The sequence below is a fragment of the Monodon monoceros genome, unplaced genomic scaffold, assembly GCF_005190385.1.
Source record: "Monodon monoceros isolate NGI ecotype Baffin Bay Population unplaced genomic scaffold, NGI_Narwhal_1 Super_Scaffold_1, whole genome shotgun sequence".
NCBI classification, from domain to species: Eukaryota; Metazoa; Chordata; class Mammalia; order Artiodactyla; family Monodontidae; genus Monodon; species Monodon monoceros.
This window is the reverse complement of record NW_021703765.1, coordinates 65,724,692-65,736,804: the sequence shown is the minus strand read 5'-3', so window position 1 is coordinate 65,736,804 and position 12,113 is coordinate 65,724,692. Positions and strand designations below refer to the sequence as shown.

The window sequence follows — 12,113 nt, the reverse complement described above, 5'->3', positions numbered from 1 at the left end:
AATATTTCGGGCTGAAGGGAATAAAGATTTACTCCAGTGGTTTACAACCATGGTATTGCTGCACTTGTATCTTGTGATCCAGCTGTGAGATGTATCACAAATAACTGTAACTTTTCCCCCCTTTTTTTCATTTGAGGTAAAGTTCATATAACATAAAATTAACCATTTTGAAGTGTACAATTCAGTTGCATTCAGCACACACACAATGTTGTGCAGCCATCACCTCATAACTGGGACTTTATTTTTAATAGGTAAGGAGTTAAGATTATCCCTTTAATGAATCACCCTGACACATAGTCAATATGGTGTTCTGAGAGGGTAAGAAAAAGAGATAAACTTGCAAGTTAGGCATTTCCAATAACTGGCAAGTCAGAGAATCTTGCCAGCTGGTTGAAGATCACTGACCATCATATTCCATAAACGTTGCATTTTTTCAAATATTCACTCTTTCAGTTCCTACTCTGTGCCTGTGCCCTCAACCTTACACTGACAGAGGCAGACATACTGACAGTTACAGTACAGAGCTATGACTATGGCTCATACAAGTATGGTCAAAGGAGGGTGTGGCCAACTATACCCAGCCATTACGTAGAAAGATTCACTAAGGAGGAGAAGATTGAATTAGTTCTTAAGGTATGACCAGTGACAAAAGGAAGCAAGTTAAGAAGAGTATAAGAAGACATTCTATGCAAAGGAAGAAGTATGTACAAATGCACAGAAGCCCGGTAAGCTGTGTCCAGCTAGATTACAGGGTACCATCATACTAACAGGAAAAGTGTAGTAGCACATTTTATGTGCCAGGCACTCCTTGTAAGCATTTTACATTATATCTTCAAAGTCACACCAAGAGCTAGGTGGCCACTCATATTAAATAGATGAGACAACTGAAGTACAGAGAGGCTAAATAACTTGGCTATGCAGCTACTAAGAGGCTGTACTGGAATTCAAACCCAGGCAGTCTAGCTTCAGAGCCCATCCTCTTCATCACTATACTATATAACCTACACTACATTCTTCTGTTTTCTTCTCCTCTTTAATAAAATTAATCACTTAAGGCAAGATCTTTTATGATAGAAACTAAGTACACCACAGCACACTGAAGGTGAACAAATGACTGGCATGAACAATGAGAGGGCACCACTAAGAACCCCTTGTGGCTCCCAAACAAACAAGGGAAGAGTGGCAAACTGTATTGAGAGTACAGCTTAATTTATTTCTTATTCTTTTAGATTAAAAAATACACAAAAATATGGGCTTCCCTGGTGGCGCAGTGGTTGAGAGTCCACCTGTCGATGCAGGGGACATGGGTTCATGCCCCGGTCCGGGAAGATCCCACATGCCGCGGAGCGGCTAGGCCCGTGAGCCATGGCCGCTGAGCCTGCGCGTCCGGAGCCTGTGCTCTGCAACAGGAGAGGCCACAACACTGAGAGGCCCGCGTACTGCAAAAAAAAAAAAAAAAAAACCACAAAAACAGAAGTCCTCATATTTCCCCATAACCCAGTCATTTTCTTGCACACTCCCTAGCCCAAGGTGTGTTCACCCCACTTTGGAGACATCTACTAGACAATGGAGAGACATGGCAGAGTTTTAAGAAGGTGAATAAATACATGTGTTTCTTTAAACAATTACTCTAGAAGGAATAAGAAGGGAAAATTAGAGGAAAAAAGAGACAAGAAAAAGAAAAATCATTAGGATGCCATTTGCAATAGACCCAGCAAATCACAATGAGGCGCTAAACTATAACAGTGGGGAGTCAGATGTGAAAGATTAAATGACATGCCCAAGGACACAAGTCATGGGAACTGCCAGAACCAAAACTTGGGTCTCTAGATTGCACTGATCTGGGAATGGTATATAGATGGATCTGCAGAAAGACCTTTATCATGAAATTTCTAAGACTTCTCTTCAAAACTTCTTTTGTCCACAATGCTTATTTTTAAGTCTAATTTTATACTATAAACAAACTGTGGTCCAAAATGAATAATATAATAATATCAACTAGCACAGCATTTAGGCAGGTAACTAAGTAATTTGGTATAGCTGTATTAAAATTTGAGACTTAGCTTTCTAATCCAGAAACAAAATGCTTTATCATAGAAAAAGTTCAGGGATTTGAAATACACTCTTTTGTAAAAGCAATAAGCTATTCCGAGACACAAATTTACAGGACACAGTCCTTATTAGTGAGCTTTGAAATAAATGAAGCTCTATCAGAGGAGTCATTTAAGAAGCCAGATTCACATTATATTAATGTGACAAGTAGAACAAGATAAATACATCATATGATTCTCAAATGACATAATTAATGTAGCTTATATGACATATTCCTATTAATGATCTTTTATTATGTGTGAACAGTAAAATAACATTAGATAAGGAATGAAAAAATCCAATCAGCAGCAGTTTTCCTGAAGGTTTTGACTACAGTCTTATTTACACAGTGTTATCTGATACTAATCCATGGATTTTAAAGAGCAAAAATCACTTCAGAATTGTAAACAAACATGTTCCTATAAGATGAGCATTTTAATTACTATCATTTCTGCAAATACAAGATAAAAATAACGTGCTGCATGATAGCCTATTAACGTGAGAACATGGGAAAGTATATTTTGCCAGGCCAATAAGGTTATGTTAATAAAAGGATCATGATACTGGATCCAGAGCCTGATAGTGTGTCTTAACAATGACTGCCACAGGAGCCTGTGTGGAAAGTGTAGCTGTCCCCTCCCTGAAGTTGTCTACAAAAGATTAGAAGTGAGTGCCAAAATATTCTGGTTTTCTTTAATAATCCACTACAGTCTAATACCTATGAGTCAACTGAAACATTCTGAACCTTTTTACATTTAAAGATCATACCACCCTAAAAATAAATACAAGTTTTACAAAGCAATAGTTCTTATTTACTTTTACATCAAACAAATATTTACTGAGTAACTATATTATCCCTGCCACCAAAAAAGAGGTGTGAGACGTGGTTCCTGAACTTAAGGAGCTTGAAGAATAATTGAGAGGCTAAGATTAAAAAAGTTTACTATCAGTAAAGGACAATCAGCCTAAAAGGGCATAGATTCTAAATGCTCCAGGAATTCAGAGGTAGATAAAAATCACTGTTTCTTCAGGAAAGGGAAGGAAGAAGAGCATCTTGGTGGTAGTATCCAGAAATGAGGGAGCAAAGCTATGGCTAACTAAGCTCCTCACTGGTCCTAAGAGTGGAACATGATTAATCGTGTTCTGGTGGTTTCTTTGTGAAAAAGGTAGCAGACCCTAATTGAATACTCCAGAGCCCACATCTTGAATTTTAGTATTTAGTTAAACCCAGAAAATAAGCAGAGGAAAGAAGAGTAAAGGACTCTCCTTCAATCATGTACCCCAGCTGCATGCTCAGTTAGAAACAAAGAAACCTAGAACCTATGGTCATTCTCTCATAGTGAGCCCAGAATTTACAAAAGCCAGCACTGGTAGTGGCTGACAGGGCACCATGATATCAAGTTACCATCAATCCTAGCCATGAAGCCCAGCTATAGCAAATGCTGCTTGGGGCAGCATTCTATGGATGATCTTCTTAGCTTTGTTAAAATCACATCAATGTAGTATCACTTTTCATCTGTGGTATAAATGGTTTTTATGAAACAGTTTGACAAAACACATAGCATGTGACTGTACCACTACAAATGTGTTAGCAGACCCAGCCAGAAACCACAGCAATGATCTGATCATGTGAGTATTCTTGCAAGAGTAAAAAAATAAACCTAATGTTTGTAAATACTTATTGGTGCCCTACAGGAGTTGAATATTCTTCCAAGGAAGCTTCCGTTTCCAATGTAGAAGGAAGAATTGTTCTCAAGCCACCACCAAATAATCACACAGTACTTAATGGCTCAGCTTAATTTTTAATCTTCTATGAACTTTGCAGAATTATATCTGATAATATGATGATTTGGGATTATGAATGCAGTGAATAAACACAACCTTCTGGTATAGCAATTTAAGCATCACAGAGTGAGTAAATACTGCAGAGTGAATCCTAACACTTGAAATAGAATCTTCCAGAGTCCAGAAATCCACCTGACTGCCAAGAATAATACTTCCGTGGTTCAAGGAATACCAGTACCCAGAGGGGTTTCCACAGACATAACCACATGAGTTACTGCATATTGGGTAAAATAGAAAAAACAGACATTTATGAATGTATAGTTTGCAGACATCTTAAAAGTACTCACAAATATGCAATTTACAAATATAGAAGAAATTGGGGGGAGGGCTCCAGGAATACACAGAATCTGTTTAAATTTCTTAATTATATGGTTTCTTCTATGGGTTTTCCTCATCCTAACTCTGATTTTTACGGGTGGTAGGGAGAGACGCATGGATCTCTTAACTAAAACACATGAAACCAATATCACTGAAAGAAGCTCTATGAGAACTAATATATGAGAGATTCTGACTTCAGAATGCAGTAGAAATGACTTCGTTTCAAATAGCAAATTAGATATCAAAGAAAACCTTTCAATTCACCAGGTTGTACTGAAGCAGGGTTTGTTAGATTTTCTAGCAATAAAACAAATGCACAATATCTCCTCATGCATTTCACACATGATTTCTATTTCAGCTCTGATGTAAAACATGGTATCACACATCATGCCACAAAGAAAGAGTCAGTTTAGCTAGTTCAAGTAAAACACCAGGCAGCTGCTAACAGAGACAGGTCATGGCTGGGGAGAGGCACAGCACGTTCAGTTCGCTGTTTTCCTTCAAAAGAATGTCAATAAAAAACACGGCCAAATGAGGTATTTGAAGTGGGGGGAAAAGTCCTGCTATGCAGTGAACCACTGGGTTCACCTAACAGCGCCAGTCAGACAAGTTAGCAAAAGGGAGCCCTAGCCAAAGCTACAGCCGCCAACAACTTGAAGAAAGCTGTCTTTCTCCCTGAACGTCCTGGGGTAGCGACCAGTCCCACATTTAGAAACGTTATTTCTGGGACCAATAGCAATTTATTTTGATAGAACCACTGGATTTTTTTTTTCTTGAGTTCTCAACAAAGGAGCCATATTAGGAAATAATCTCGCAAAAAGCAAAGTGCCCCCTCCCCCACTTCCCCACGATCGATGCACACACGCCCGTGCACGCTGCCACGCACAGACACACACCCGTGACAATGGCCGGCGCGTGCACTCGCGCGGGCCCACGCAGCCGCCCGGGAGCCCCGCGGGCATAAGGCCCGGCCGGCCCGGCCCCAGGAGCTCAGGCTGGAGGCCCCGCGGCCCCCGCTGCCCAGGAACCAGCTGCTGGGCGGTTGTGCTAGGGATGCTCGCCCCCCAGCGGGGCCCTGGGGAAGCGGCTGCCAGCGGCTCAGAGCCTATTAACCCCTTGGGGAAGTAGGTGCTACAACACCCACCTGCGGGGACACTGGAATGTGTCGGGAATACAACCCCAAATGGCTCCCCGTAGACGAGGCGCCACCGAGTCCTTAGACCCTGGCAGCTCTTGGCTGGCTCCTGCAAAGCTAATCGTGTGGCTGGCTCCACCGGGCTTCTAAGGCAAAGGGATGTTTCTGAGCTGTCACCCCTGAAGAGTCTGGGCATACCAAGAAGGAAAAACTTAAGAGGGCAATGGACGCAGATCAGACTTGGTAACCCGTCCCTAAGGGACTGGTGTAAGTCCCTAAAGGGACAGAGCTACTTGGACCTGCCCGTCCAGCAAAGTACGGAAGGAGTGGAGGGACCCAAGGGCAACCGCCCCCTGTCACCCCTCCCTGGATCGGGCATCAGGGCCCCGTCCCCACTCCGGGACACTTACCTTCTTCCGGGGCTGCCATTTCATCATATTTGTACAGCCGATACGTGGAACATCAAGATGCTGGCTGGGGGCTGGGGACAGATGCAGGGCAGCGGCGACTGCAAGTCATGCTGCCTCCCTCCCACCCCCTAATTCTTTCCCATATTCACTGCGAAGGGAAAGAGCCCAGGAGAGTCCAGTCTTTTCGCCTTCAGTTCAATGAAAAGTATCCCCAAACCACGAACACACTTCCCACGGGGCTAGGAAGTCCCAGCAGCAACCAGCGTACTCCTGCCAGAGCGGAGCATTTTCCCCTCAGGCCAGCGCCAGCAAAAAGAGCCTGCGGCAGGGGGTCTCCAAGCCGGCTGCAAAGACCCTCCCTCAGAGAAAAGAGGGAGAACGCAAGCTGCTGCACGAACCCAGCCGGGCTCCTGCCATCCAAACCCCTTCTGGCGAATTCTCCTCTTCTCAAAAAAAGATTAGACAAGCAATCAAACCCTCACGCACAGCCTGGAGCAATTCCCAAAATTCTGGGTGTATTTCTCATTTGTAAAATTTAGCAAAGAAAATTCCAAAGATCTGTAATCAGAGCTTCTTTACGCTGTTTTCTCTTCGTTCTTGGATAGCTTGGGGAAAGGATCTGCCCTTCCCGAAATGCCTACCTTCCCTGAACACTGTAAATAGGAAAACTTGGTTTGTGTGTTTAGATTTTTTTTTTTTTTTTTTTTTAATTCCCAAGAACCTTAGTGGGGAAAGGCTGGAAGGAAATCCTGCAAGAACCCAACTCCACAGCTCAGTCTGCACTAATGACTTCCTTCCCTTCAGTGTGAGCACAGCCTGCCCAGCTCCAGCCACACAGAGCAAATGGTTTCTGGGTCTTAGTGCCACGACATCTGTTCCAAAGCAAAAAGTAAGCACACAGTTTCAGAGGCACCTAACAGCTCCCAAGGAATCAGAGCCAGAATAGACCTACGGAATAAGGAAACCATTCCAAAAGATCTAGATTTGTGAGTTATATCGAGAGAAAAAAGGAATAGAAAAGGTTTCTAGACAAAAAGCTATATAATCTAAAAGTGTGACTTGAAGGAAAAAGATTTAAGATATCTGACAAAATTAAAATTTTAATCAAGAATAGACTCTGCTTCTCTAAATTTAGCACTAATTTTATTATTATAAAAATACTGCTATCAAGATTTAATTTCATTCAGCTTCTATAAAAATGATTCCATCCTATTTAAGGAGACACATCTCCAAATACAATGTAATTCTATTATTTGTCATCCAACATGTTTAGTAATTCTTCTCTCACCATGAGGCTACTTTGATAGCTGGGAATTGATGGGTAGTGTAAGCTACTAGAATACTAACTGATGAACATAATAATAGCAACTGATGTACCATCACTCCATTGTTTCAACAATATTTAACTTATTAATGTCAGAGTTCTATAATGCATTGGCAGGACTGGCTGATGTGGATGATTATAAGCAGATTGGACACTAACTATATCAGATATATTGTAAATGTCATTAAAATACCCAAAACAGTTAACTAAAACAAATTACTTTTGAGATTTTTTTCTAAGACTGAGAATCTGAAATTCAATGGTGAAATCATTGTCTTTTAAAAAATAATAATATTAACAAATATAGTTAAGCCATGATATGCATAATAGCTACACACCAACCTTACCTCTCTGCTCAATAAAACTATTAAGTGCCTATGATTCAAGCACCTATTATTTGCCAGCCCCTGTTCCAGATGCTAGAAATATGAGTAAGAGGCTATCCCTGCTCTTGAAATTACATACTGCAGGCAGCAGTCACAAATAACACCAATACTCTGTATATGTCCTAACATATCCAAATCATTCTGCACAGCTTAACTTGGATATCCTACTAACATGGAAGTTCAATAAATTCCAAACTAAATTCATCAGTCTATCCCCAAATCAGTTTCTCTTCCCAGCTTTCCTGTATCTGTCCATAGCACTGTCATTCTTCCAGGATCACAAACTAAAACCTTAATTAACATCATTCCTATGTCTAATCTATCACGAAGTCCTTTCACTTCTTTCTTAAACATTGCTTTCAAATTCTTACTGCTGATATCTGAGGCTGGAGCCTCACAAAACAAACATATATTAAGTCCCAACTAGGTGCAAAACATCATGTAGGATAGAAAGGTATAAAACTAAGTCCCTACGCTAGAGGAAGTTACAAAGAAGTTAGGACAGAGCTGAAGACCTATAAGAGGACAATCAGACATTGCGTTGGTCAGTTGAACAAATGAATTACGTGGTAAGTAGCATTCCAGGAGATGGAAGGAGAAACCATTGTAAACAGGGATGGTCAAGGAAGGTGTCACAAAGGAACCTGAAGTAGAAATTCAGTCAAATGCTCTACCACTGAGCTATACAGAGGAGATACAACTCATTCTAGAGCCAAAAGGCAAGGCCCTTACCACAGGCAGTAACGTTCTTCAGGATCTGGACCCGTCTACCTCTCAGAACTCATCTCTTACCCCTCTTCCACTCCCTTTCTCAGCCCTTGCCATACTGGCCACCTCACTGTCCCTTAAATATATCAAGCATATATGTGTTGCACCCTCTGCCTGAATCACCCTTCCTCCAGATACCCTCTTGGATCCCTCCCTTAGTTCCTTCAGTTCAAATATCATATTAGAAAGGCTGTCTCTCATCATTCCTTCTAAAATAATAGCACTATGACTGTTACCTTCTATCTTCCTTACCCTGCTACATTTACTTCATAGCCTTTATGACATATATTTTATTTATTTAATGTCTTATATCCCCAAGAATATAAATTCCAAGGGAGCAGGGACTTTACTCTGTATAATATCAACACCCAATGAACAGTGCCTGATACAATAAGCAATCATTAAATATTTGTTGAGTGAAATAATGAAAGAAAAAGAAAAGGGAGAATAGTGTGAGCAAAGGAGGCAAGCCTATACAAGATGTATTCAAGATACAAAATATATTGACCTGCCTAAAATATAAGGCTTAAGAATGAGAACGTTAGAGGCAGAAACTCTGTCTTGTTCAGCTTTGTAATCCTCAGTGCCCAGCATAGTGCCTGGCACAGCAGACGTGTTCAATATTTATGGGATAAAAGAATGAAGGGAGGGTAGAGATTGAATGATGAATGAGGGAAATTCCATTCCATTCCATTCCATATAAAGTAAAAGATACTTTGGCAAGGTATGTTGGAACCAAATGGTAGGGAACACTGTAAGGCAAAGAAATTTGGACTTTATCCTGTAGGATGCAGGGCATTAAAGGTAGTAAGAGTAGTCAAGAGGCATGACTGAAGCAGCATTTTTAAGCAATCTAATATAACAAAATATTAACCATGATTTTATGAGGCTGTTTTGTATATAAACCTTTGGATTTTTAAATTATGTGCATAATTAAAATGCTTATAATGACCATTTGACAGATATGATAGATATCAAAACTGAAATTCACAGGAGTTAACTGACCCCTTCAATGCCACCCAGCAAGTCAATGGTAATGGAAGGACTAGAATCCAAAGCTTAAAAACCAACACCTGAGTGATGGGGGCAGGAACCTACAATTGCTTAGAGGTCAAGATAAAAGTTTCTATTTTTTACTCTGCCTCTAACTTGCTATACAACAAAAATTATCAGAAGGGCAAGGCAGATGACATGAATAAATGAAACAGAGTCAGGTGTAAGATAAAAGGGAATTGTAAGGATTGTAAATCTGGAGAAAGATAAATCATGTAAAAGAGGGAATTGCTACATGCTACATAACGCTAGTCAATTGATGTCATACAAGAATATCAGTCCAACGGTGCCAGATCCTCTAAATTTTCATGAGAAGCTAAAATTTTCCTGATTTTAATTGTTTGCTCAAAAGTTTTAAAGCATCCTAACAGGCCAAACAAAACATGCCTGTAGGTCTAAATTCCATCTGCAAGTCATAATTTGTGACTGTTGATTTAACCACTCAAGGCTTTACTTTCCCATATGTAAATTAAGAGACCTACATGGTTCCTAATCTATGGGGTGGTTTTTTGAGGGCATCTGTGAATCCATATGCATACCACACATGGTCTGTGGACTGAAGAGCAATCTTCCATGCTCAGATGTTGTTGGACTTAATAAAAGACAAAGTTACTTAAATTGGGGGAGAGGGAGTCTGAGAACAGTGGACTGTAACAAAGGAGACAGAGGAAATATATTTATGTTTCGACATAATCTAAGACTTCAAAGTGAAGTTTTAAACTGGTTTTCAATTTTTTAGGTATATTTCCTTTGGGTCACTTATTTATATGGCATTTCTTTCCCTGCTGACTGGTGAGTGTTTCAGCTTTCATTTAGTAGGTACCACTCGAAAGAAGACCATTACCTAGAAGCCTGTAAGTATGAATACTATATTAAATCATCTTGCTTTTTTCTTTGTGCCTTTGTTTATTTATTTTGCTTAATCCAAACTGACTTGGTAATTATATCTGAAATGTTTATAGAATTACTATTATACCAGTATACTTTCTCCCTTAGAAATTATTTATATAGAGGTACCAAGCTAACACAGCTCAGAATGTTGTAATTTAGCTTATTGTTTCAAAGATCCAATGTCAACAGTAAGAACACAGTTTCTCAGATATGCAGCTACTAAAAGGCGTTTGTACCACTCCATTTTTAAACATAGCACTTTGCAAATCACTTCCCTAAAGGGAGATACTGTAAAACAGTCTATTAAAGTAGTATTTTCCTCAATAACTTCTTGTCTATTCAAATCTGAACAAAAGCAAGAAAGAGGAAATGAATGGAGAAAACACACCTTTTTTCATTGTTGTGAATTTCTTCAAGATTTCCTAAGGAGTGATATGTCTGACATTGATCACAGGGTAAATGCCCAGAAAAGCTAGTTTCATAGTTATTTACATTTATTGGGTTTTAGAATATTAAACTCAATGTAAAACAGTATTTGGAAAATATATTAATTTTCCCAAAGACCTCTAAATTATTTTCAAGTATTTAAAGAGATATTAGGAAATAAAGGGACAAAAGTAGAAGCATATTTGAGACCAAAAAATTTGGCCTCATTAGTGATATTTCACACAATTGGGTGCTTTCAGAATATTGAAGGTCTTGCTTTGCTAAAAAAAGAAAACTAAAATAACCTGTTGCATAAGAATTCTGCCACACAGCAAAGTAGATGTAGAACCATGCTCCCATTCCTTGGGAAGTAAACTGTTCTACAACATCCAGGAAAAATCACCTCTAACTTTATCCACCTCACTTCCTTCTACTCTATCAGACAGTGTCAAACAGGCTGAAGCCCAATCCTGTAAATTCAACACATACTGACTGAGTACTCATTCTATACAAGGGACTCTACTAGGTACTGTGAAAGGAGACAAAAATAAATCAGATGATTTTTGCCCTTAAGGACAGAGCAGTCTTGTGAGGTTGAAGGAGAAGACAGGTACACAACTAATAAAAATAACAGTAACAATAGCAGCTAACCCTACTGATCTTGCCATTCATCTGACTTTGAGAGCCCAAGTTCTTAGCGCAAGCTAAGTGCTAAAAGAATGAAATAATTGGGCTTCCCTGGTAGCGCAGCGGTTGAGAGTCCGCCTGCCGATGCAGGGGACACGGGTTCGTGCCCCGGTCCGGGAAGATCCTACATGCCGCGGAGCGGCTAGGCCCGTGAGCCATGGCCGCTGAGACTGCGCGTCCGGAGCCTGTGCTCCACAACAGGAGAGGCCACAACAGTGAGAGGCCCGCGTACCGCAAAAAAAAAAAAAAAAGACTATGGGAGCCCTAAAGAGTAATTAATTCTGACTGTGGTAACAGAGAAAGGTTTTACAGAAGAGGTGGCATAGTATCCTTTCAAGCTGAGACAATGTTTGGGGAGGAATGTGCCAGACTGAAGGAAAAGAGCATGAGCCAAAACATGGACGTATGAAAAAATGGGCCACATTGGCAAGTCATCTCACAGATCTGACACATATAACACAAGGCAAGGCACAGTGGACTTAAGGTTAGAGGGCTGTGAATGCTATTACCTTAACAATAATACTATCATCTGTTGAGTATGTGCTAAGCATTGAAGTCTTTTATATATATTTTTTTATTCATTGATTCTTCCTAACACCTTTATGAGGAGGAACTATCATTATGCCCATTTTACAGGAGAGGAAATTAAGGCTAAAGGGTTAAGTAAATTCCCAAAGAATCATGGCTAGAAGAAAGGAAATTGGAGTCAGACTCCAAAGCCTTGTTATTAATCCCTGACTTAGAATACAATGATGAGCAGCACAGGGTTTTAATCAAGG

The 12,113-nt window shown here is 40.1% G+C and overlaps 1 protein-coding gene across 3 annotated transcripts in view; it reads right to left on the bottom strand.

Annotated features, from left to right (window-relative positions):
- The window catches only part of TTC28 (tetratricopeptide repeat domain 28), a 579,401-nt gene that overhangs the window by 397,151 nt on the left and 170,137 nt on the right, over window positions 1–12,113 (bottom strand). Inside the window, exon 1 of one of the 3 annotated variants that reach the window (XM_029219015.1) lies at window positions 5,800–7,308. The exons of the other annotated variants lie outside the window; for them this stretch is intronic. Within the exon in view, the coding sequence (XP_029074848.1) occupies window positions 5,800–5,826 (27 nt within the window). The 5' untranslated portion in view covers window positions 5,827–7,308. Of the gene's footprint in view, window positions 1–5,799; window positions 7,309–12,113 lie in introns of those variants that run through there. 3 annotated transcript variants of the gene reach the window in all.